Below are 27,486 nucleotides of genomic sequence, written 5' to 3'. Positions count from 1 at the left end.
CAAAACCCCAAGAGCTCCTAAGTGCCGAAGTTTGTGAACAGGCTCCAGGAAGCGCCAAGAGGCAGGTAGATAGCTAGGAGGCTCCAAACGAAGCTCCCTCATGCCTCAAGTAAAAGAGAACGCTTCCACGGAGGCCGAGGGCGACACAATGGGTCTGGGCAAAAATCCTGAACTGGCCGACATGCAGACACAGGACATCGGGTCCTCCGCCCACTGCTAGCCTCCTCGCCGCAGTGCGCACTTCCACCAAGGGTGCAGCCTCTAGGATGAATAAGCTTTAACTGCGGGTAGACCCCGACACACTTCCGGCGGGGAGTGTAGTAGCCCGGGTGGGGGCTTACAACCCCGGGATGGAGGGGAGGGTCCTCCCCCTAGGGAGGAGAAGGCTACCTAAGACCCGGCTGCCCACGCTGCTGTGCCTCCACCGAAACCACCGCCGGCCCCTGCCCCAGCCCACCGGCGGCTAGCGCCCCTGCAGCCGCCCCTGCCAAACCACCCCTGGCATCTCACGCGATGCACCTGTAGCCCATCTCCCTTTAAGTTCCCCACTCCAGGTTCTTGTCGCCCCAACCAGTATGACGCAGCCCATCCCTACTGGACTATTGGGCTGGTGCTGCCAAAGGCCTCCGGGCCGCTGAACAGGGACTGTTCATCGGCCCCGGGAGTGATCGACTCCACGCACTCAAGGACCCATCCATCTCCAGGTCTGGACAAACATCCCACAGGAGTTGCTCTGCCGGAGCCAGCTGCGCCAGTTGATTCTCTTTGCCCCATGCGCTGCCCGGGCTGTCGCCCACAAGCATGAGCCCCAGCAGCCAACATGGCGCAGCCTACACCACTGCCGCAGCGGTGGAGACGCTTCTATCGGGAGCTCCCCGCCCATACCTGAGCTCGCTATAGAAGGATGGTTCAAGGGGCCTGGTGGACACCGCTGATGTTACTGGGCTATCAGAGAAGCCGAGTGGGTCTCAACACCAGTGGGCCGACCAGGCTTGCCCGCGACATCTGGGGTGGGAGGCAAACCGCTGAGACGGAGACCGCCTCGGCCACGGTGTCAACAGCCCAGGGCTCGAAGCGCAGCTCAGTCCGGGCCCCATCGTCTTGACATCCACGCCAATCTCTGGGGAAGGGACCTCATGAGTCAGGTCAAAACGACTTTGGTCTGGGATGGGTAAGGCCATCACAGATCATTGATCCCAACTGTGACTCCAGAAGTTCACTCTCTATCTCCGTAAGGAAACTGCTCTCCCTCCCTCTCTCTTTCTGTTTTTTCGATCAGGTAGAGGCGGGAGGGCCAATTGGCTGACTCAGCTCCTCCCTGGATTGTACCTGCCCGCCCTGGTACCGCAGGGCACTGCCAGGACAGGCCCCAACTTAAGGGGTTGCTGCAAACACAGATCCACTCATGATTTGTGGTAGGTTTACAAAGCGCTAGGGCAGCTGTAAGGAATTCAGCTTGCAGGTCTTCTAGCGCTGGCCGAAGTCAGCCTCTAAGGAGCGGTCTCGGCGGATCGCACTCTCAAGATAATTCGGGGTCAAATTTTAGCGCCATCCAGCTTCCTGCATTAGCTGCCACCAAGGTCACGGTAAGTGTAACTCCCTGCAAAGAACCCCCCCCCTCTTTTCCTGTGTGTGTGCAGGAATTTGGCTCTAATTGCCTGGATTGCCTCTATTCCTCGATGCACTCCATCCCCCCCAAAAGGTGCCCCAAAGCCCCCCTTGTGTTGCTGATTAAGCATGCATACCCACAATCCCCCCCAGGACTTCTGTTCCTCCTCTCGAGGCTCTCGGACCTCGGGCCTTGACGCACTTCTGATGACGCCTGGAGCTACTCACCAGGGTCAGCCACCTCCTGCCCTCCTGTCAAAACAACCAAAGAAAGTGAGTAGGCGCTCCCCAGGAGGATTGCACAGGCAACCTTCACAGGCTGCAAAACAAGCCTTCTTCCTTCTTATATTAAATTCTAAACACTAAACTGATCCCCGACCTCGGCCATCCGGCCTAGAACTGAGCCTGGAAGGGACTCCGCCTGCACCTGGGAAAAGGTGTTTCAGTCCCTCTTCCTACAGGTCCCTGTGGACTCCGATTCGCCATGACAGGCCAACCCATGGAATGGCGCCAGGAGGAAACCAACCAGGCGGCCCCCAGGAGGATTGCATTAAAAGCAACCTTCACAGGCTGCAAACAAGCTCTTCCTTATATTAAATTCTAAACACTAAACTCGATCCCACCCCCCCCCGCCATCCGCTTAGAACTGAGCTCCGATGTGGGACCCGGGCTCCCCCCCCCTGTAACCTGGGAAAAGGGGGTGTGTTTCAGTCCCTCTTCCCACAGGTCCCTGTGGGACTCCTCGAGCATTCGGGCCAAGTGACATTGGTACAACCCATGGAATGGCTTGTGGAGGAAACCAACTCCTATCCCGGAGATGGAACACATCTCTCTAGAGGATCCCCCGCCCTTCTAGCCATCTCTAACAGGGAACGCCATCGCCGCTAATGCCCAAAGACCAATGACCTTGGGGAGACGCCAAGGCTTACCACCAACCAAGCTCCCAGAGGTTGCTGCGCACAAATAAGACCACCCCCCGACACCTGGAACCTCTGTACCAGCTTCTCTTTATGGATCATCACCGCCAACTCGGCGCGGGCACTGCACCTTGCCTGCTCTTGCTGCTCTCCCGCCGCATGGCGCATCGGCTACCCCTGACGAAGCGCTTTCTACCTAGACCAACATCTGGGAGCAGTTTGCTGCCGCTGCCAACGCCTCATCCTTCTCGCCTGGGCTAGTACCTAGGGAGTCGGGAGCCTGCTAAGCTCCTGCCTGCCTCGCCTGCAAGCGCCTGGAGACTTCCTAGCGGATCTGGCTAAGCGCCTCTTCATGGAATGCCTCATCCATCAGGGTACCTCCTAAGTGAGCGCCGACTGGGGACCTTGTCGCCCAAACCCTCGGGTTGGCGCCTCCTTTATCACCAAGACTGCCGCTAACCATCGACTCTAACACCTGGGCGCCAGCATCACCGGGGCGCAGCTAAGCTGGGAACCACCTGGCCCATTCATCGGCTCGGGCTAATTGGAACTGTACACACACGGGAGGGACATTCCCCCCCATGCTCGAAACATCCTGCCTCCCTCTAGGGCTGGTTCTTGGACCTGGGTGGGGAGGTGTTCGCTTTAATTATATTCCCGCCTCGGACCTCTCTGCCGGAACTCTTTGTTGCCTCTAGTCGCCTTCACCATCGCCCCTACTCCCAGGCTCCACCTCCCTGGGAGCTCCGACGCCAGCTGGGCCACCAAGCCTCCTCGCTTCTGCCTTTCGGACTCTCCTGTCGGAGCTGACGCTGTCGCCTCTCCTCCTAAGCAGAGTTCGCCTCCCTCGCCGCAACTTCCCTAGTGGGAGTCCCCTGCTCTCTTCACAATACGCAGACTATTGGCCGGCTGGCCTCATGCCTCTCATGCGAAGTCCATCAATCCTTACATTCCTCCACCGCTTCTGGACTCTGGCCTCCGAAAGCAGCAGGAACTCTTCGGCCAAGCGACACCCTAGACAATCGTACGGGCTATTGGATTACTTGTTGTTGTTACATCACCAAGGTTGTGAGAATGTACATAATATGTGTTGTTTTAATCTTTCTGATAATTCCCAGTTGATTCACATGAAAGCAAGCGTGAGCCAAAAGAAGTTGTGTCTAATCTGAAGCGCATGATGTTTTGCCCCTCTTATTGGTGGTCAGCCCCTGAGCTGGCTGGCCGGGAGGATGGTTGAGTGCTATTGTACAGCTCCTGCATTGGTTTAATTCAGTGCCTCAAGCTATCGGATCTTTGTTTCGCCTTCAATGCAGTTCAATATTGCCTGTAACGCGGTGTAAGTAGCCTCCTCAATTTCCTCTTCTTACCCTCAAACTGTTCTAATGTTACACAAGCAGCTTTGGTCAGCTTGGACCAGACGGGCGGAGGGAGACAAGCTGCCCTTTAAATCACCCCTTAGCATTTCTTCGTCCCCCCCTTTCTAAATGTAAAAGGGAGAGATGGGGTGATGCACTGCTGACCCAGTAGCACCGGGTGGTAGAACGTTGGGACGCTAACGTGGACTCTACTGCCTTGCCGGGGTCGCGACCTCCAGCACTCCCCACTCCTCTCATCCCCCCCTACAGTCACGGGTCATGAACTGTCTGGCTTCAATCACTGGCTACGAGGGACAATGATCTTGCCCCCCAGGTGAGGATTAGGCTCAGACGCCACGCCTCCTCTCCTCAGACGTAGCCAGGTGAGATCATGCATCACATGATGATCTCCACCTCCCCGCCCCGGGCCTCCCCGCCTGAACTCCCCCCGGTCCCTCCCTCCTACACTCGATAGAATAATAACAATAAAAGGTGCTAAGAACCGCATGCGAGACTCGCTAGGGGAACATCGGACCTCCTCGTCTCCCCGGGCTGTTGGCGATCTCCCACCAGATGTTATCTATTCCGCCTCGTCTCGTTTCTTGCTCTATGCTTTGACCACGTAATCGACTACACACCAGCTATCAGAGGTATCAGGCATGTCCAATTCTGACCCTCCAGATGTTCATGAACTTCAATTCTCATCCTCCTCTGCCAGTAGTCCATGACCATCTGAAGAACCAGAGTTGGACACCCCCGAGCTAGATTCATAAGCCAACTGAAACATAATGCTCTCAGGGGCTGATGGAGTTGTCCATGAACATCTGGCGGGCCAGAGTGGGATACCCTGAGCTAGCTTCAAGCTAGCGAAAACATAATGATGGCAGGGGCTGATGGGAATCATAGTCCATGAACATCTGGAGGGACAGAGTTGAACACACCTCCACAAGCCAGCTGAAGAATAATGCTGCCAGGGGCTGATGGGAATCGTAATCAACATCTGAGGGTGAGAGTTGGACATGCCTGAGCTAGATCCACAAATCAGCTGAAGCATAATGCTGGCAGGGGCTGATGGGAATTGTCCGTGAACATCTGGAGCGGGCAGAGTTGGATGCCCCTGAACTAGATTCTCAAGCCAGCTGAAGCATAATGATGGCAGGGGCTGGTGGGAATTGTAGTCCATGAACATCTGGAGGGCCAGAGTTCGACACTCCTGAGCTCGATTTACAAGCCAGCTGAAGCATAATGATGGCTGGAGCTGATGAGAATTGTAGTCCATGAACATCTGGAGGGGCAGAGTTGGACAGCCCTGAGCTAGATCCACAAGCCAGCTGTAGCATAAGCCCAGAAGAGGAAGCCAACATCCTTTTGTGCTGTCGACAGCAGGGAATGAGTCAAGACCCATCAGGGACAGAGTGCCCTCCCCAGAGCACAGCCCCAGTAATTGGTTACATGACATCTTCTATGGCTAGAAAGCCTTCCACTGTATTCATATGCATTCTGATTTGAAGTGGGGTTTTCTGCCCTGATTTCTCTATGCTCCTGTTTTCTATTGCTCTATTGCACCCGATCAATACCTTGGGCTACTCCAGGGGTCTGCAACCTGTGTGCTCTCCAGATGTTCATGGACTACAATTCCCATCAGCCCCTGCCAGCGTGGCCAATTGGCCATCTCATGTTGGCTCTTCCTTTTTTCTTGCTGCCTCCAGCTTTTCCTAGCATTATTGTCTTTTCTAGTTCTCATAATGTGAACAAAGTGTGATAGCCTCAGTTTGGTGGTTTTTCAACATGCCAATTGGCCATGCTGGCAGGGGCTGATGGGAATTGTAGTCCATGAACATCTGGAGATCCACAGGTTGCAGACCCCTGGGCTAGTCACAGCTCTATGAAGCTCACTCAGTCCCACCTACCTCACAGGGTGTTTGTTGTGAGGGGGGAAGGGAAAGGAGTTTGTCAGCCCCTTTGAGTCTCCTTACAGGAGAGAAAGGGGGGATATAAATCCAACTCTTCTTCTTCTACTAACACATGAGGAGATGTCACATCACAACTTCTACTACCGTGTTTCTCCGAAAATAAGACAGTGTCTTATATTAATTTTTGCTCCCCAAGATGCGCTATGTCTTATTTTCAGGGGATGTCTTTCCGCTCCACAGCTGCATGCTCTGGTGTTCTGTTCGACGGGCATGCTTCCAAACAAACACTTTGCTACGTCTTACTTTCGGGGGATGTTTTATATTCAGCACTTCAGCAAAACCTCTACCACGTCTTATTCTCAGGGGATGTCTTATTTTTGGAGAAACAGGGTAGGCAGACTATGGTGGTATCCACACAGCCCACATATAACAGGCTGAGGAAGCTATTTATCTCATTATGGGAAAGAACTTCGCACAGGGCTCTTCCCCAAAATGGGTTCAACCTGTTATATTTCCCTCAACCCAGATTTTACAAAAACCGCTAAACCAGCACTTTTGGGGGAGAAACCAAAGGAGCCACAGCAACCCAGACTGTTTGCAGTCGCTTCCGGGAGGGGTACAATCTCCCGTGCAAAGGCAAACAGGGGAAACCAAGTTCATTAATACCGTGTTTCCCCGAAAATAATATTAATTTTTGCTCCCAAAGATGCGCTATGTCTTATTTTCAGGGGATGTCTTATTTTTCTGTGTTCTGTTCGTCGGGCATGCTTCCAAACAAACACTTTGCTACGTCTTACTTTCGGGGGATGCCTTATATTCCGCACTTCAGCAAAACCTCTACTACGTCTTATTTTCAGGGGATGTCTTATATTCGGGGAAACAGGGTAACATGCAACATGTTATTAGTGTGCTGTGCAGAAACCACCTATGTTTATGAGGTGGTTTGCCACTGCTTTCCCCAGTCACCTACACTTTACGCCCAGCAAGCTGGATACTCATTTTTCCAACCTCAGAAGGCTGGAAGGCAGAGTCAACCTTGAGCCGACTGCTTGAAACTGACTTCTGTTTGGATCGAACTTAAAGTTTTGGCTGCAGTCGGGCGGGAGCAGCAGTGGCGTAGGAGGTTAAGAGCTCGTGTATCTAATCTGGAGGAACCGGGTTTGATTCCCAGCTCTGCCGCCTGAGCTGTGGAGGCTTATCTGGGGAATTCAGATTAGCCTGTATACTCCCACGCACACCAGCTGGGTGACCTTGGGCTAGTCACAGCTTCTCGGAGCTCTCTCAGCCCCACCCACCTCACAGGGTGTTTGTTGTGAGGGGGGAAGGGCAAGGAGATTGTCAGCCCCTTTGAGTCTCCTGCAGGAGAGAAAGGGGGGATATAAATCCAAACTCTTCTTCTTCAAACTCATCTGCACCACAGGCTCCTTTAGCTAACAATAGTTGCTATAAAATTACCTCAGACTTCTAAAGACGTGGGCCTTCTCCTTCCCCCCACCCCACTCCCCAGTTGATCTGCCACGATTGGTCCCTGGATTGGTCCCTGAAGCGAGCGGCCTGTTTCTGATTAATCCCAGGCTCACTCGGCTGAGTAAACAATTGGAAACATGCCTCGGACTTCCTCTCTTGCATGGCAAGGGGTTGCGAGTGCCGGCCGTCACACTGCCTCGCCCGTTTCGAACCGTTGCTGTGAGAAATCTGGAAGAGCGCCTCCTCTCTGATCACTCGGACCAAACACCTTCCTTCCTCCTCGGGCTGGGCGATCGTTCTCTCCGGACAATCAAGGGCCATGGAAAGAATGGCTGAGCTAAAGGTAAGTCCGTCAGAGCACCCAAATTCTGGGACCAGTCACTGGGGCTAGAGCAGGGGTCTACAACCTGTGGCTCTCCAGATGTTCATGGGCTACAATTCCCATCATGGACTACAATTCCCATTCCCTGATGGGAATTGTAGTCTGTGAACATCTGGAGAGCCACAGGTTGCAGACTCCCGGGCTAGAGGAATTTTGGCTTATCCAGTAATGCGGACGGTTCCTTTTTTATCAGTGGATCTAAAGCATGTTCTGATCCATGGGGCGATGTGCGTGGGTAAGCAGGTTTCTTTGCAGTCTTATTTATACCAGATGTTTGCACCAGCACGGAAATTCAGCCATAGGTCAGGGGCCTTTTGGAAGCCATATCCCTGCTAGTACTTGCATTGGACTGGGAGGATGAGTTTTTTACTAACTCATTTGACTTGCTTTTTTAAAAAAACAATTCATTGACCACATTTTACAAGTCAGTCATTTTGGCGAATGCAACCGGCCACCCTCATTCCCTTTGCAGCAGATCTTTCCCATCCAGGATTTTTTTTGGGGGGGGGGGGGATCCATTCAGAAGTTTTAGAAGACATTAAAACACCCCCTCCTCCCAGCACCATCCCCCAATAACATCCTCAAGCACTTTGGGGGCTGTTCCCCCTCTAGCCAATCAGAAATATCTCACCCCTGCGTGCCTCTCCGTTAACTCCAAAGGTCCCAGGCAGGACAAGCAGAAATAGGATGCGGCGACAGGGCAAGCCATTCCTGTTTACCCGAGGAGAGCCAAGAATGACAACTCGATTCTCCTTGACTCTGTCGGCTGATTTTGTGAACAGTGCTAATGTTTCCCAGTGTGTTCGGCTGTCCCCTGCAGATAGACCAGCAGTTAATCTGTAACAGGACTGGGGCAGGAATTCACTGCGCCAGAGCCCTTGCACAGAAAAAGCTATCTATTCTGCAAAATGAGGTCCCTACTTACACAAGGATTTCAGCCATTTCATCTGTTACACAGTGGACGCACAACTGGACGCCCCAGCTAACCCTTCTCTACCTGGTGATTATGACCATAAGCAAGCTCATGTCTGTCACTTTCATGCTTTTGCCTATCTATCTATCTATCTATCTATCTATCTATCTATCTATCTATCTATCTATCTATCTATCTATCTATCTATCTATCTATCTATCTATCTATCTATCTATCTATCTATCTATCTATCTATCTATCTATCTATCTATCTATCTATCTATCTATCTATCTATCTATCTATCTACCTATCTACCTATCTATCTACCTATCTACCTACCTATCTACCTATCTACCTATCTACCTACCTACCTACCTACCTACCTACCTACCTATCTACCTATCTACCTATCTACCTACCTACCTACCTACCTACCTACCTACCTACCTACCTACCTACCTACCTACCTACCTACCTACCTATCTACCTATCTATCTATCTATCTATCTATCTATCTATCTATCTATCTATCTATCTATCTATCTATCTATCTATCTATCTATCTATCTATCTATCTATCTATCTATCAGATTTTTAAACCGTCCACCCCCAAAGGGCTCTGGGCAGTGTACAACAGGCCAAGAACAGTATTACACACAATAGGCCAAAAGCAACATTACACACAATAAAAGAAATTAAGTTAAAACAATTTACAAACTCTATAAAACACAGTACAGTAAAATACAACAACATTACAAAGGTGTGGCGCCCGATCCCAAGTCCGGGAGGGGATAGCAGTGCTGATTAAATGATAAATTGGGCGTGCCAATGATGGAATAGCACGCAGCACAGGGGCATCCTGGAGGGGGAATCCGCGGCTGGCCTCACCAAAGGCCTGGTGGAACAAAACCATTTTACATGCCCTGCGGAATTTGCCGAGATTCCGCAGGGCCCGCACATCTGATGGAAGGGTGTTCCACCAGGCAGGGGCCAGAGCCATAAAAGATGTACACTCAACATTCTTTTTAAAAAATAGTTTCAAACAACATAAGAAGAAGCTACTGTGTTTCCCCAAAAATAAGACGTATATTAATTTTTGCTCCAAAATTGTCTCTCTCGGCCAATAGGAAAGTGGGGCAGAGGCGTACCGTCCCATGTTGCTTGGCAGCCATTTCAGGAGTGGCAGTGCAGGAAGGGAGGGCAGCACACCAGTGCCATCTTGGTTGTAGCACCACAGAGGAGGATTGCGCTGGAAGGGGGGTGGTGGTTTGCTTGCCAGACAATCATCTGGAAGTCTTGGCAGGATTGTTACAGAGGATTGCAGTGCCCCATCCAATTATGCTACAGATTGGCTGCACTGAGGTGGGGGGAGTTCGGCCAGGGACTGGGCATAGGAGGGGAAGAAGGAGGGAGTGGATGGCCAAAAATGCACCCCCACGTATGACCCAGCGAATAGCTCCTGGGCTGCATGCCTCCTCTGACCCACATAGATACGCCATTGCCTGACTGGGAAATACCGGGAGATTTGTGGATTGAGCTTGGGGAGGGGGAGGTTTTGGGAGGGGGGGGAATTCAGCAGGATACAATTCTATCAAGTCCACCCACCAAAGGAGCCATTTTCTGCAGACATTTTCTGATCACTGTCACGTGGAGATTCATTATAATTCAGAGAGATTTCCTGGGGCCACCTGGAGGTTAACAAGTCTAACCCTGTGACTCATCTGGAATGATCTCCTTTCGGCCAGCTACAGTTTTGTTGGAGGTCTAATACCGGGGCTACCAACCTCCAGCTGGCCTCTGGAGGTCTCCTGCTATTACCATTGGTTTTCCAAGATCAATTGACCAAGAGCAGTTCCCTCAGAGAAAATGGCTTCTTTGGAGGGTGGACTCTATGGCCTTAGATCTCCTGGAGCATAGTGGGCCGGGCGGGTAAAAGCTGGGATAGTTCCTTTTGTCAGTATATCAGTTCCTTTGACATACTTCTACTTCAAGTATCATGGGCCAAAGATGATATTGCTATGGCATCATACCTTACTGTGGTCCTCCCCTCCCCAAACCCCACCCACTTTAGGCTCTGCCCCCAAAATATTCAGATATTTCTCAACCCGTGGTGCGACAGCACTTGGGGTACTGTGTTCAGTTCTGGTCACCACATCTCAAAAAGGATATTGAAGAGATAGAAAAAGTGCAGAGAAGGGCAATGAGGATGATTGAGGGACTGGAGCACATTCCCTATGAGGAGAGGCTGCAGCGTTTGGGACTCTTTAGTTTGGAGAGGAGACGTCTGAGGGGGGATATGATTGAAGTCTATAAAATTATGCATGGGGTAGAAAATGTTGACAGAGAGACATTTTTCTCTCTTTCTCACAATACTAGAACCAGGGGGCATACATTGAAAATGCTGAGGGGAAGAATTAGGACTAATAAAAGGAAACACTTCTTCACGCAACTTGTGATTGGTGTTTGGAATATGCTGCCGCAGGAGGTGGTGATGGCCACTAACCTGGATAGCTTTAAAAAGGGCTTGGACAGATTTATGGAGGAGAAGTCAATCTATGGCTACCAATCTTGATCCTCTTTGATCTGAGATTGCAAATGCCTTAGCAGACCAGGTGCTCAGGAGCAGCAGCAGCAGCAGCAGGCCATTGCTTTCACATCCTGCACATGAGCTCCCAAAGGCACCTGGTGGGCCACTGCGAGTAGCAGAGAGCTGGACTAGATGGACTCTGGTCTGATCCAGCAGGCTAGTTCTTATGTTCTTATGTTCTTAACCCAGAGCTGGCAGCCTTATTCAACATCCACACATCTACTGAATTAATTTTGAGGTGGTGTGCTCTTACCAGTGGAGTTTTAGTAGTGGTGAGATGCTGGTCGAATAAAACACTCACACGGAACCCCTTAAAACAAATTTCTCACCTTCGATTGTGTGCTTATGAGCAGATCAGCCCTGGACCCCTCACAAGCTTGCTTAAAAGTTACCAAAGTATTCTCCAAAGATAGCCATGCTCCAGGAAGCATAAAAAATGGCATTGTGCACACAGAGTTTGAAGACCTGCCTTAATCCTATTCCACTCCATGGAGTCCGGCTTCAAAAGACTCGGTTTTTTGCCCCTGCTGTCTGCAAAAGGTCGTGGTTTGCGGGTCGGCCTCTTGCTCCTGAAGAGAACTCTCCGTTTGACATCCCACTTGATTCAAATCAAGGGGTTTAAATCCTGACGCCGTGCTGTGCTTTCATCCCCGCCCCAATTTGGTGGGAAAGATGAAATGGGAACAGATGATGTCTTTAATGTCACATTTGCATGCCGCACCAGAGGATCCTGAGCGTGCCAAACAAAATCGTAGAAAGCTTTAAGCTTTCCAGTTCCCGATGCCAACTAAATAGCGCCAGAGAATGTTTAAAGAGCCCACAAGTGGGTATCTTGAGAACACTGGAAGATCAGATAAGAATGTTAAAAAGCCCTAAATGGGTTGTGCAGTTTCAACTTTCTAGCAAATGATACAGCACACATTAAATAATAGCATAAAGTAAATAATGGTCTCCTTCATTTCCTTCTTTCAATTCCATGAATCCAGGATCCAGGACTTCAAAAGACATCCTAAATGTCAGGATTCATCTCTGACCACTTTGCCTTATAATTTCAGCGGGGTAGCCATGTTAGTCTCTTGCTGCAAAAGCGATCAGAAGTCCAGCAGCACCTTCAACAGCATTTATTCCAGCATGAGCTTTCATCAGACTGAGCTCACTTCCTCAGATGCAATGGTAGAAAGAAAATTGTTTTCCTCATTTTTTTTGCAGAAAATTACAGAAGGGGAGGAGAGAGAGGGACAAGTTGTGCAGAGAGAGATCTGGTATCATAAATTAGGTTAGATATTCTTCATGTAAGGACTTGAATGATGTGGCCGTCCATAAAACGCATGGTGGGAGAGATCAGAAGTTCTGAATTCTTTCTCATGCAATGAAGATAAACCTGCAGTAAAGGAGGGTACATAAACTAATTAAGGAAGAGGCAGTTTGAAGCATGAAAGAACTCACCGATACCAGTGATAGTTATGAAGAGGAGGAGGAGGAGGAGGAGGAAGAGAAGAGGAGGAGGAGGAGGAGTAGTTTGGATTTATATTCCCCCTTTCTCTCCTGCAGGAGACTCAAAGGGCCTTACAATCTCCTTGCCCTTCCCCGCTCACAACAAACACCCTGTGAGGTATAAGGGGCTGAGAGAGCTCCCAGAAGCTGTGACTAGCCCAAGGTCACCCAGCTGGCGTGTGTGGGAGTGTACAGGCTAATCTGAATTCCCCAGATAAGCCTCCACAGCTCAGGCGGCAGAGCTGGGAATCAAACCCGGCTCATCCAGATTAGATACACGAGCTCTTAACCTCCTACGCCACTGCTGCTCCAGCATGGAATTATGGGAGAATATAACACGTTAAGAACAGTCCATCTAAAAAAAAAATTTAAGAGGGTCTTTTGGGATTATTAGACATTATAATAAGGAAATCCAAGTCTCGGTTTAAACCAGGATGACAAAGGGGCTTTCATTTTCATTCCGTACTTTCACATGTCCTTGCCTTATCTTTATTCCGATGGGTCTGCCCGAGTTAAACATTCTTCCTCGATCTTCCAAGCAGTTGCCTTCCCTGGATAAGTTCATAATTTCCCATGCTGCCAGCAAGAGGCAGCACCCAAAGCAAAGCTAGTGTTCACAGTGCGGGCCAGAGGTTGAGTTTTCACAAAGGGGTCCAGAGTTCTGAGATTCGAAAACAGCTGGCCCAGGGAATCTTGACACAGAGGTCATAAACCCGCAGAGCTGAAGTCTGCTTGGTCATGTAAACAGGACGCCAAGGTCACGCTCAGACTCTGCCCAGAATGCTCACTTGCGCGACAGATTCCTTCCAATTGCTCCTTCCAATTAAAAGCTATCTAGTAGTCCCCAAATTATTATATTACAGGGTCCAATTTCGAACTCTCTGTATTGAAAGTCTTGTGCCACTCATGCATGTTAACTCTGAAGTAAATCTTTCTGAGCTGAAAAGTAAACCCTACTGAGAAACAGATCCCAGTGAGTTAGTCCAGGGGTGCCCAAGTCTGGCGCTTCAGATGTTCATGGACTACAATTCCCACCAGCCCCTGCTGGCATGGCATTGAGGGAACTGCAGCTGGGGCATGTGTGTGCCTGCGCCCCTGCCATGCCCCCACCCCCACCACACCCCGAGGACTCCTGGAACTCCCTGGGAGTGCTCCCCTGCCACGCCCCCACCACACTCCCGCCACTCCGGCATGCCCTCAGTGCAAGACGCTCCCCACCGTTCCCTGGGCGCTACGCCACTGCTCCAAATGCAAATGGATATTTATTTAGAAGTAAATCCAACTGGACTGATAAATCCTACATAGAACAAACCTTCTGAGAATCATTGCTGTATATTGGTTGGAGGAATGGACTAGGAAACCTGGGTTCTTGTTCTGCCTGACCTACCTCACAGGACTGTTGTGATAATAATATGGAAATGAATGCTGTTCTGAGAACCTTGAAAGGAAGAGTGGGATTCAGTGCACTAGATGTATGTGACCAAGCAGGCATGGGCAAGGCCTCGTCCCTTCCGATTATCCTTCTCCTAGATGGGACTCTGTACAGACGTAAGTCTAGATGGGTATTTTGCAGCAGCAAAATAAAACAAGAGCCCTGGGACACTTTACAGATGGGGGCCCCAGCGCAGTTCCCATGGGTGCCATGGCTCCTGTCAGCACCTTTTCTTGCCCCCACCAAGTGTTTTTAGGATGTGGGTGGGGCCAGGTGCGGCTCTTGCCCAGCAAGGCTTCTGATTGGCCATTGGAGAGACATTTGGCTGCGTAGATTTTTTAAAATGTTGCTTTAGCAGCAGGTGCCACCACAGCACAAGAACCTGCACTGTGTTACTGCCATAAAACTGCGGAAATTATTTTGTGGTTGATTCTGAATTGCAAATGTCTGTCACAACCAGCTCTGAAAGTGTTAATTATCTGTCTGTATGTAAACAGGTGTCAAACCTCGAGTCCGAATATAATAGAAACCGTAGATTTGTACTGAAGTCTTTATTTCACAGCGAAGGGTAAAGATCAGCAAAGAGGAAACTGAAGATTCCCGCTCAAACCAGGGCCTGTATTCTCTACCGCCTCCTCCCCCAGAGCCAAACGGCCTCTATATTCCCCACTTCAAAGCACTAGTGCAGTGATGGCGAACCTTTTTGAGACCAAGTGCCCAAATTGCAACCCAAACCCCACTTATTTATCACAAAGTGCCAACCTGGCAATTTAACCTGAATGCTGAGGTTTTAGTTTAGAAAAAAACCAGCTCGCTCCCTCTTCCTCCGCCCCACCCGCTCGAGCAGGGGCCAGCCTGCTCTAGCTTCCAGCAAGTCCTGCGTGCACCGCTCTGTGCCTCTCTAGCATCTCTGCCTCCTCTGTGCACCCCCCCTCGGGCAGCAGCCACCTGGAGCACAGGCACCAGGCCCGCCAGCCGAGTCCTCCCTGCTCGCCACGGTGCGCGCACGTCATTCTCAGTGGCCCAAGCTAGTCTAGATGTGGGGGGGATAATTTTCTGCCCCCCACATGACAAATTCTGTGTGCACGTGCCCACAGAGAGGGCTCCAAGTGCCACCCCTGGCACCCGTGCCATAGGTTAGCCATCAGTGCACTAGTGCAAGACTGGGAACAGTTCACACTCCCCTCCAGATAAGATCTGTGGCCAGGCTGTCCTGGGAAGGAGGGAGAGAGCCCCGGACATCTGCAAAGTGACAAGCAGTAATAAACCATTCTTCCCTTGCCATGCCCGCCACCCATCAACTGACAGGCACAGTCCTGACAACAGGATGCCAAGGTCACATTCTAATGAGCTGGCCTATTGATTAGGCATTGGCCAATTTAGTAGCCATTGTTTGGGCACATGTTACCTCTGTCCAAGGCAGCAGTCACGAACAGGACAAGGTCAAACAGCAATTGGATGACCGTTTCTTGGTCAGGAAGATGTTTTATTCAGGCCTGATAACAGCAACAGATAGCCATCTGGGTACGTGAGCGTTCAGGACCCAATCAAAGGCGTGCATAAACTTGTATAGAGAATACAAGTGGGCGCAGTTAGCTCAGTTAACCTATCAATTTCTATGTCATCAGCGCTACCTTATACGGCAAGCAGTTCCGTCTTACAAAAGCTAATTTAGCAAGGTTAATACATATTCTGCATACCCTGTTTCCCCAAATATAAGACATCCCCTGAAAATAAGACATAGTAGAGGTTTTGCTGAAGTGTGAAATATAAGGCATCCCCCGAAAGTAAGACGTAGCAAAGTTTTTGTTTGGAAGCATGCCCGACGAACAGAACACAGAAAAATAAGACATCCCCTGAAAATAAGACATAGTGCATCTTTGGGAGCAAAAATTAATATAAGACACTGTCTTATTTTTGGGGAAACACGGTAGCAACTCATGTTGGACAAGAGGTGGGGGCTACCCAGAATGTTACAGAACAAAGAACTTTTTTTAGTATTGCAAAGAACAAGAGAGGCAGACATCTTCTTGGAAACCGCCACAGGATGTGGCTAACACAAGCTAGCTTGCGGTTAGGCTCAGGTCAGCTAACAAACAGGATGCGACTCTGTAAGTTAAATCTGTAGTAGTGCACTGCTGACCCAGCAGCGCCGTAGTAGAACGTTGGGACGCCAACGGACCTGCGGCCTTGCCGGTCGCATCGCACCCCCACTCCTCATCCCCCCATGAGTCACGGGTCATGAACTGTCTGACTCAATCACCGGGCGCAGGGACAATGGTCTTGCCCTCAGGTGAGGATTAGGCTCAGACGCTGCACGCCCTCTCCAAGATCGTGAGCTGTATGAGATCATACATCACATGATGATCTCCGGCCTTCTCCCGCTCTCCCGAACTCCCCAGTCCTCCCTCCTACACCGATAGAGTAACAATAAAGGTGCCAGGAACCGGGGCAGACGGGAGATTCATGAACACGGACTCCTCCGGGTCTCCCGCTGCTGGCTATCTCCACCAGATGTTATCTCCCCGCCTCGCTCGCTTCCTTTACTGACCAAGGTAATTTACTACAAGCTGGTGCCAAACCTCCGAATCTCAACCTCCACCCTGCTCACCGTCAGCCTGGGAAGGGTCACATACCGAAGTCCGCTGATCGGCGCATCCAGGGACCACCGCTTCGTATCGCCATCCTCTGATCGGCGACCAGAGACAGCGGCCCTAGACACTCTCGGCCCGGACGGAACACCGGTGAGTATGGGAGAGCTCTTGCAAAAGCAGGCTTATGACAAGCACGCTTTGACGAACTGAAAGCCGCTAGCTTAAATGCCGCAGGGTCCCCTGAAGAGAAGGGAGCCGCGCAATTGGTTGAGGAGATTGAAGCCAGCGTCCATGTACCCGTGAGGGGGGACATTGAATCTTAAGGACTGGGAAAAACATCGGGCTTACTCTTCGCGACAGAGCCCGCCGACATGTCGCTGCTACTGACGTGGAGACAATGTTATGTCGCCATCAGCCTGCAGACCTATGTCTCCCTTTGCCAGAAAATGCCTCCTTCGATCTTTCACCTTCCAATTTCAACCCCGAATTTTCTCTATCCACTAAATTGGACGCCTCGTCCTCCTTCTGCCCCTCGCCTTCACCATTTCAAACTCTCCGCTCAGCCTCCCCTTGCTCCTCGCTTCTTCATTTTCCGGCCACTGCACTCCGCCAGCTTCACGTAATGGCGCTGGTTTCGAAAACTTCGCAGAACGATAGCCACGCATCTGCAGAAGAAAGAAACCCTGGACGGAAGACGCATGCCGATTCTGCATTGTGCCCCGCCCACTTCACAGATACTGAGGGGAGGGTGGCCATCCGGGTTGCTTCCAGTACCGCCTCAAACTATAACATCCTTACCGAAATTCAAGAAGCACGCGGGACGAGGGGAGTCACTAGCCCTACGCGGAGAGGCATGCTGAGGCCATCGCAGAACCACCTAATGGTCCCAGATGACTGGAAGACCACCTTCGGTGATGCTCCTGAGCCCTGCACAATTTGTGGTCTGGGAAAGTGAGTTCCGCCAGCAGTGCTTCAACAGAGCAGCACCTCATGCCTTCTACACCAAGACAGCTTTATGGCTTCATGCTGCCAACCCTAACGATCAGATTGTCCTGCCTGAGGCCACCCCACGGTCAGCTTCTGGAGTGCCTCGGCATTTGTTAAGGTCCCCAACGCCGCCAAATAACCCAGAGTTTCTCCCTCCATCCGCAAAACCCCAAGAGCCCTATACGCATTTTGTGAACAGGCTCCAGGAAGTCAAGAGGCAGGTAGATAGCTGCAGGAGGCCCAAAACGAGCCCCTCATGCTTCTCGCAGCGATGAACGCCCACGGAGTGCCGCAGGGCAATCACGGGCCTGGGCAAAAATCCTGAACTGGCCGACATGCTTAAGGCTTGCCAGGACATCGGATCCTCCGCCCACCAAGCTGGCCTCCCCGCCGCAGCACTCTCCGGGCGGGAGGCAGCCCCAGGATGACTGCTTTAACTGCGGCAGACCCCGACACTTCCGGCGGCAGGCAGCCCGGCGGGGGGCCTACAACCCCGATGGAGGAGGGTCCTCCCCAGGAGGAGAAGGCCACCAAAACCCGTGCCCACATTGCCAGAAGGGTTTCCACTGGAGAAACGACCGTCTGGCCGGGAAACTCCACGCCTCCCCAGCCCAGGACCAAGGAGGAGAGTACTAGAGCAGACCCAAATGCCAAGGCCCCTACCAAAACCACCCCTCTCGTGGCATCTCGCTCGCATGCACCCAGCCCATCTCCTTGGTTCTTAATGCAGGTTCTTGTCGCCCCAACCCAGTATGACGCAGCCCAGTCCCTACCGGACAATTGGGCTTAGTGTTGCCAGCGGCCTCTGCCGCTGAACAGGACTGTTCATTCCTCGAGTGATCGGGACTCCACACTAAGTGACCCATCCACCTCTCCAGGTCTGGACAAACATCCCACAGGAGCTGCCCGCTGAGCCAGCTGCGCCAGCTGATTCTTCTTTGCCCCATGCGCCCGCTGCCGTAATTCCAATAAAGGCTAATACGGTGCCCCAGCAGCCAACATGGCGAGCCTTACACCACCGTCGCAGAGCGGTGGAGACGCTTTATCGAGCTCCCTGGCCCATATCTGGAGCTCGCCATAGAAGGATAAAGTTCAAGGGCCTGTGGACACCGCTGATAAAATACCGGCCATCAGAGCAGCCGAGTGGGTCTGACCAGTGGCCGCATCGGTGGCTTGCCCGCGACATCTGGGGTGGGGAGACAAACCGCCGGTGACGGAGATCCGCCTGGCCACGGTCAACAGCCTAGTACTCGAGCGGCAGCTCACAGTCCGCTCCATCATTTTGGACATCCATGTCAATTTCTGGGGAAGGGACCTCATGAGTTAGGTCAAAACGACTCTGGTCTGGGACGGGTAAAGCCGCCACAGACGTTGATCCTAATCTTGCCCCTCCAAAATTATTTTCTACTTCCGCAGGAAAACTGTTTCCCTCTCCCTCCTCTCTTCTCCTCCTTTCTGTTTTTCGACCAGTAAAGGCGGAGGGCCAATTGGCTGACTGGCTCCTCCCTGGATTAAAATCTGGGTCTGCCCTGATATCAGCACTGTCAGGACAGGCCCCAGTTTAAAAAGGGCTGCCGCCATTATGCCCCTAATACCCACAAGGGGTTGCTGCAAACACAGATCCCTTCATGATTGGGTGGGTGGTGTTTGCCACGCTTCGCCGAAGCCGCCTTTATGAGCGGCCCCGCGGCTGCAAACTCTCGCAGATAATTCGGACACAAAATTTAGCACCATCCAGCTTCCTGCATTAGCCACCAAGGTCACGGTAAGTGCAACTCCCTTGCAAAGAAACCCCTTCTTTTTTTTTCCTTTATGTGTGCGAGGGGAACTGGCTCTAATTGCCGGGATTGCTTCTATTCCCGGATGCACCCATCCCCCCCCAAAAGGTGCTTCCAAAGCCCCTTGTGTTGCTGATTAAGCATGCATACCACAATCCCCCAGGACCTCGCCTGTTCCTCTCAAGGCTCGGACTCGCCTTTGACGCACCCTGATGACGCTCTGAAGCTACTTCCCACCAGGGTCGCCTCACCTCCTGCCCTCCCTGTCAAACAACTAAAGAAAGAGGAGTGTAGGCGCCCCAGGAGGTTGCATTAAAAGCAACCTTCACAGGCTGCAAAACAAGCCTTCTTCCTCTCCCATATTAAATCTAAACACTAACTCGATCCCGACTTCCGCCATCCACTCTAGAACTGAGCCTGGCGGGACCTCGCCCCCCCCGTAACCTGGGAAAGTGTGGGTGTGTTTCAGTCCCTCTTCCTACAGGTTCCTGGACTCCGATTCGCCCATGACAGGCCAACCCATGGAATGGCCCCAGGAGGAAACCAACCCCTATCCCGGAGATGGAACGTGCGATTCTCTAGAGGATCCCCCGCCCAGCCGCATTCAACAGGAACGCCGCCGCCAATGCCCAAAGACCCAATGACCTGGGAGACGCTGGCGACCACCAGCCAGGTCCTAGAGCTGCTGCGCTCAGCAAGACCTCACCCCGGTGACACCCGGTGAACCTCTGTGCCGCCTTTAAGCATCATCACCGGGCCAACTCAGCCACCACTCATCCTTTGCCTGCTCTGTTGCCTCCTGGCCGATGGCATCGCCACCCCCCTGACGAGCTTTCACCAGACCAACATCTGGGAGCAGTTTGCTGCCGCTGCCAACGCCTCATCTTTCTGCCTGGGCCAGTACTTAGGAGTCGGAGCCTGCTAAGCTCCTGCCTGCTCCCCGCCTGCAAAGCACCCGAGACTTCCTAGCGGAGTCTGGGCTGAGCCCTTCATGAATGCCTTCATCCATCAGATACTCTAAGTGAGCCCGACTGGGGACCCGCCGTCCAAACCCTCGTTGGCGCTCTCTCCTTTGTCACCAAGACTGTCGCTAACCCACGAATCCAACACCTGCGCCGCATCACCGGGCCAGCCAACGGGAACCGACTCCGGGCCTATTCGGCTGCTCGGCCAGTTGGAACTGCACACACATGGAGGACATTCCCCGTGTTCGAAACATCCTGCTCCCCAGGCTGGTTCTGGACCTGGGCGGGAGAGGACGCTTAACTACGATTCCGCCTCTCGACTCCCTGCCGGAACTTCTTGCTGCCTCAATTAAGCCTTCACCATTGTCCTACCCCAAGCTCCACCCCTGGAGCTCCGGACGCCGCCGCCCGGCTCTGCCTTTCGGACTTCTCCTGTCGGAGCTGACGCGTCGCCTCTCTCCGGGCAGAGTTCGCCTCCTCGTGAATCTAGTGGGAGTCCCCGGACTGGGCTTCCTACAATGTTAAGACTATTGGGCCGGGCTGGCCTGTGCCCTTCATGGTCCATCAACTCCACCTCCACCGCCTGGACGCCTCTGGCCTCCGAGCAGCAGGAACTTCCGCCAAGCGACCCTAGACAATCGTGGGTAGGCTATTGATTACTTGTTGTTGTTACACCACCAAGGTTGTGAGAATGTACATAATATGTGTTGTTTTAATCTCTGATAATTCCCAGTTGATTCACATGAAAGCGTGAGCCGCAAGAAGTTGTATCTAATCTGAAGTATGATGTTTTGCCCCATTGGTGGTCAGCCCTCTGGAGCTGGCTGCGGGAGGATGGTTGAGTGCTATTGTACAGCTCTGCATTGGTTTAATTGTGTGCCTTATTATCCGGATCTTGTTTCGTTCAATGCGCGTCTAATATTGCCTGTAACGGTGTAAGAATTCCCTCGAATTTCCTTACCCCGCAGCCAAGTTCTAATGTTACACAAGCAGCTTGGTCAACTTCTACTAAACGGGCGGAGGAGACACAAGCCCTTTAAATCGCCTCTTAGATTTCGGTCCCCTTTTCTAAAAAAAAATTAAAAAGGAGGAAGGTAGTAGTGCACTGCTGACCCAGCAGCGCCGTGAAGTAGAACGCTGCTGGGACGCCAATCGACCTGGGCGGCCTTGCCGGTCGCAACGCACCCCCACTCCTCATCCCCCCATGAGTCACGGGTCATGAACTGTCTGACTCAATCACCGGGCGCAGGGACAATGGTCTTGCCCCCAGGTGAGGATTAGGCTCAGACGCGTACGCTCCTCTCCGCACGTAGCCAGATGAGATCATACATCACATGATGATCTCCCGACCTCCCGCCTCCCGTTCTCCCGGAACTCCCCCCAGTCCTCCCTCCTACACGCCCCCAATAGAATAACAATAAAAGGTGCCAGGAACCGGCAGACGGGAGATTCGCTAGGAACACGGACCTCCGGTCTCCCGCTGCTGGCGATCTCCACCAGATGTTATCTCCGTGTCTCGTCTCGTTCTTACGCTGACCGCGTGGGTCGACTACATAAATCAAGCGGAGAATCTTTTTGCTCTGACTCCCTTTTGGATTTCTGTGTCCAGATCATGCTAACACATATACATCTGAGGTTATAAAGTTAACTTAGCTTCTTTATCCTGTGCATGCGCCAGCTGGAATATGTAGCAGTTAGAACCACGTAGATGAGAGTTTACTGTTTTCCTTCCACGTTTACCATTCTTTTAGCTAGTAAAACTTATTATTAAGCAACTCAATGGTATCTGCGTCACTATTGTTCTTTTGCGATGCTTTGCTTTCACCTAAATCCAGCCAACACTCTGGCGGCCATTTTGTGGCAGCCATTTTGCCACTGCGTTCTCCATGCCAAATCAGAGTTGCAAATATGCCTGCAGGCTACTGAAGAGTTAGGGACCCATGGTTTACAGGAATCTGATGAAATGGGTTGTGAACTTGCGACCAGTGCCGGATTTTCCTATAGACTTGGCAGGCAGAAGTGTAGGGTCTCAAACTCTAGGGGGCCTGCGACGAAGTTGTATACTAAATTTCACACTATCATAGGCCTTTCTTACACATAATGCCCTGTAGTCTCTGAACAACCCTTCAGGAATTTTTCTTGCACTCCATTTCGGAATAATACTGCCTCAAGGCGATAACTCGACGCTCGCATTGATTTCCATATTGATTTTGTCCTTCACTGAAATGGACCCCATTTTGTGACCCCATTTTGTCGACCCCATCTGCCTCTTGTCGTGAGGGGGGGTTAGGAGGGGCCTCACAAGTGGCATAGCCGAGGGCATCTTTTCATCGAAATCTGGCACTGTCTGTGACTCATGAAAGCTCTTACTGGCATGTCCTTTTTACGCATCTGCAAAGTGCCACCAGCTTCCTGATTTAATTCAGCAGGGAGCTACACACCCCAGTGGTTTTTTTCATCAATTGCATCATTCAGACATCTAAATCCCTGCAAGGGCATCATCTGCAAACAGTCCTGGAGAGCAATTGGAATCGATGCAGGATTGCTGGTTTGTCTTCATTGGATCCAGCTCTTGCTAGCTGCCCTGGGCTCCCTTCAACTTTTTTTTTTTTAATTGCATGACCCCTGCTCCAATCGAAAGTGAACGGCCTTGACTTGAAGAGTGACCAGAGCAAGAAAAAAGTATGCAAACAGTTGCAGCTTTTCAGAACAAAAACTTTGTACAGAGCCATGAGTGAAGGGTGTGCGTGCGTGCGTGCGTGCGTGCGTGCGTGCGTGCGCGTGTGGAACTGAGTCATCTTGTATTCAGAGAGCAAGAAGCCGACCTTGAATCTCAGGCATTGATAAAATGAAAAACCAAATTGGCACCTTTTCTCCCCAATCCGTGGGGCAGCAAAACTGCTGGTGTTTTTCCAGCCCCAAATTGCAGCACGGAATCTGCCCCCCCACCCCCACCCCGCAAGAACTCATGGGACAAACAATGAGTCATTCCTTTCCTCTTCATACCTATCTGGAGATCTGCAAAATCCATCGCCACTGTCTCTTTTGGGCTGGCCAGTTTGGGCTTGGAAAATGCCCAAAGATTTGGGGGATGGAGACGGGGTGTATCTTGACGGGGCAAGGGGTCTTGGGACCTAGACCCCATGTGGCTAGGCATTTGGCCACCTCGCCCCCATAGGCCAGAAGGACAAGCAGGGGCCGGACGGGACAGGCCAGCATTTGGGATTTAGGCGAGAAAGGACATAGCCCACTCACGCCTCTCCCTAAGTCCTCCCCCCAAGTCCTAAAGGAGCAGCAGTGGCGTAGGAGGTTAAGAGCTCGTGGTTTGATTCCCAGCTCTGCCGCCTGAGCTGTGGAGGCTTATCTGGGGAATTCAGATTAGCCTGTAGACTCCCACACACGCCAGCTGGGTGACCTTGGGCTAGTCACAGCTTCTCGGAGCTCTCTCAGCCCCACCTACCTCACAGGGTGTTTGTTGTGAGGCGGGAAGGGCAAGGAGATTGACAGCCCCTTTGAGTCTCCTGCAGGAGAGAAAGGGGGGATATAAATCCAAACTCCTCCTCCTCCTTTTCTTCCTCTTCCTCTTCCTCTTTTCCTCTTCCTCTTCCTCTTCTTCTTCTTCAAGTGCCAGCATGACCAGGACCAGGAGAAAGTGTGTGAGCAAGTGAGCCCCGCAGCCACCTCTCCTCCGCTCTGTTGGCCGTGCTTGCCAACTGGCTAGCCGGTTAGCAGCTGTGCCCTGCTCCCTTTGGTGCCTCCTTTTCCAGCCTTTGGTGCCTTTTTGGGTCGCACAATCCCACCCACCCCCCTTGCCCGCACAGCATCTCCTACCTTGGTCAGCCACATCTGCCAGGGCAGTGCAGCCTCACTTAGCATTCCCTTCCTTGTGTGTAGCCGCCCCAGGCACTGCCCTTTGGGGGGAAAGGAATGGGGCAGTGAGCAGCCAGTTCCCCGGGGACTGAGCAGCTGGGCAGGAGGTGGGAGGGCCTCCACCCAGGCACTGGCAGGCTTCTGTGGTCTTACATGTTGCTCCTTGACTGACCAACTGGGCACCCTGGGAGGGCAGCTGTGCTGTGCACAGCCTTCCAGCACCCAGAGGCGTAGAAAGGGGGGAGCGCCCAGTGAACTGGTGCATCCTCCACACCCGCCTTGCCCCGGAATGCCCCCGCCACACCCCTGCCATGCCCCACCATGCCCTCGCCACACTCCCACAGGGGCGCGCACCTGGTGCATTGTGCCCCCCGTCCCCTTGCAGCTACACCTCTGTCAGCACCTCTCCTTCCTCCGCAAATGGCTGTGGGGAGTTGTGCCACACCAGGAGCAACAGGACTTCCTCTCTTCATTCACTCTCCTCCTTCACTTTTCCAAACTGCTGTCTTTCCCTCCGTCTCTCTTTCTCTGTCTCCCTCTTTTCCTGTCTCTCTTTCTCTCCCTCTCCCTCTCTCTCTGTCTCTTTCCCTCTTTTCCTGTCTCTCTCTTCCTCTCCCTCTCTCTTTCTGTCTCTCCTGGGCAGGAGCAGCAATGGTGAGTGGAGGCTGGGGGCAGGGTGGAGGGAGGTTCCAGTTCTCCCCAGCGAGGGAGTAGGGAAAGGGCTGAGCAGCCACATAGACCCTCTTGCCATCTGGATGCTCACTGGGGCTCCTTCCGCACATGCAGAATAATGCACTTTCAATCTACTTTCACAATTGACTGCAAGTGGATTTTACTATTCCGCACAGTAAAATCCAGCGGCAAAGTGGATTGAAAGTGCATTATTCTGCATGTGTAGAAGTGTGCAAAATTAGTTATTGTCCCGGAATCACGTCCCTCAATCTAGACATGGATTCCTATTGATGCCGCCCAGAATGGCATTGGCTTTCTTGGCTGCCACATCACACTGTTGGCTCATGTTCAGCTTGTGGTCTACTTGGAGCCCCTCTCCTTATCGAAACACCTTTGAAGACAAATTGCTGGTCATGGCTTTTACAGTAATGGTATAAAGCAGTTTGAATTTAATACTGGCAATGGAAGGAATTGCTTAGCTAAATTTAACTTTGTGGAATAACTGTTCTTTTCTATCCGACACTATCCTTATATTCTGACTCAGTTTATAGCCTATGATTTATGGCTTTACTTCCTAATCTTGCAATCTACATCTTATCTTAACCCTCTCTTACTTAATACATATCAAATAATACTTCGAACTTATATGTGCATATTACTCTCTAATAACATAAATCCACTCTGTTCTGTCAAAACTAGTATTATTAAAATAATTTATGCCCAAGTATTTTTACTGGAACAAAAGAATATGCGTGCATGCTATTCATTTGCCTCGCATTGGCCGTCATATACAACATGACCAGGATAGCCAGACAAAGATCTGAGGGGGTCACAGAGGGTCATGGGCAGTGGTGGGATCCAAAAATTTTAGTAACAGGTTCCCATGGTGGTGGGATTCAAACTGTGGCATAGTGCCAATGGGGCTGGGCGGGGCATGATGGGGCGTGGCTGGGCATCCAGGGTTCAAAACCAGAATTCCAGGGTTCAAAATCAGGGTTCAAAACCAGAATTCCATTTCACTCAAGTCTTACAGAGAACAGTACATCCACGCAGGCAGAGACCCAGCTAATCTGTCAAGAGCCCCTTGTATTTGCGTTGGGGAAAGAAATACAGATACTTGGAGTACTGTGTTCAGTTCTGGTCGCCGCATCTCAAAAAGGATATCGAAGAGATCAAAAAAGTGCAGAGAAGGGCAACAAGGATGGTTGAGGAATTGGAGCACCTTCCTTATGAGGAGAGGCTGCAGCGTTTGGGACTCTTTAGTTTGGAGAGGAGACGTCTGAGGGGGGGATATGATTGAAGTCTATAAAAGTATGCATGGGGTAGAAAATGTTGACAGAGAGACATTTTTCTCTCTTTCTCACAATACTAGAACCAGGGGGCATCCATTGAAAATGCTGGGGGGAAGAATTAGGACTAATAAAAGGAAACACTTCTTCACACAACGTGTGATTGGTGTTCAGAATATGCTGCCACGGGAGGTGGTGATGGCCACTAACCTGGATAGCTTTAAAAGGGGCTTGGACAGATTTATGGAGGAGAAGTCGATCTGTGGCTACCAATCTTGATCCTCTTTGATCTGAGATTGCAAATGCCTTAGCAGACCAGGTGCTCAGCAGCAGCAGCAGCAGAAGGCCCTTGCTTTCACATCCTGCATGTCAGCTCCCAAAGGCGCCTGGTGGGCCACTGCGAGTAGTAGAGTGCTGGACTAGATGGTCTGATCCAGCAGGCCTTTTTTTATGTTCTTATGTTCTTAAGCAAACCTAAGCAGTCTACTCTGAAGCAAGTCCCATTTCAGTCTGTATAGCTTACTTCCAGGAAAGTCATGAGCGCATACCAGATTCTCACTGCATCGTAAATGTCAACAATTCTTACATTATTTGAAACCGTGTGTTTTCGCAAACATGCTTCTTGGTTTTTAATATAACAATTTTTAACCAAGTACGCAAATGTCTTTTTTAATTAAACAATTCAACAAAACTAAATGTTGGCATGTACCTTGATTTATTGATGGAATTTACGTACTTCGCAATAGGGTCGCTTTGAATGTAACCTTCTCCATACGCATCGGACGGATGCCGCATAAAAATGGGTAGTAAAACAAGCCTGAGTCAAAGACTTGTTCCTGAATAATTCTGAAGCTCCAAAGCGTCCCTTTTCTTCTGGGAAACTGAGTCAAGAGATGAGCTGTAATTCCAGAAGATCTCCAGGTCCCACTGGAGGTTGGCATCCCTAAGTGGCTGGCAAACTGCAGTGCTTGGCTGGTGTGTCAACCAGGGGCATAATGCCCATTGGGCAAGGTGGGCAGCTGCCCAGGGCATCACCTTGTGGGGGGCACCAAAAATGCAGGGTTCATTTTTAGGAATTTTTAGTGGTTTTCCGTTTTTGGCCTGCAGGGGGCGGAGTTTTTAGGCTAGCGGCACCAAAATTTCAGCATATCATCAGGAGACTGTCCTTATGCTACCCCCCAAGTTTGGTGCAGTTTTGTTCAGGGAGTCCAAAGTTATGGACCCTCAAAGGGGGTGCCCCATCCCCCATTCTTTCCAATGGG

General features: G+C 51.3%; 1 protein-coding gene across 1 annotated transcript in view; it reads left to right on the top strand.

The window, feature by feature from the left end:
* The first annotated feature begins 7,387 nt into the window (after positions 1-7,387).
* The window catches only part of LOC125437081 (homogentisate 1,2-dioxygenase-like), a 41,612-nt gene continuing 21,513 nt past the window's right edge, over positions 7,388-27,486 (top strand). Inside the window, exon 1 of the mRNA XM_048504450.1 lies at positions 7,388-7,603. Coding sequence (XP_048360407.1) covers positions 7,580-7,603 — 24 coding nt within the window. The 5' untranslated portion in view covers positions 7,388-7,579. The remainder of the gene's footprint in view (positions 7,604-27,486) is intronic.

Source organism: Sphaerodactylus townsendi, linkage group LG07 (genome assembly GCF_021028975.2).
Source record: "Sphaerodactylus townsendi isolate TG3544 linkage group LG07, MPM_Stown_v2.3, whole genome shotgun sequence".
Taxonomy (NCBI): Eukaryota; Metazoa; Chordata; class Lepidosauria; order Squamata; family Sphaerodactylidae; genus Sphaerodactylus; species Sphaerodactylus townsendi.
This window is presented reverse-complemented; position numbering and strand designations above follow the sequence as displayed.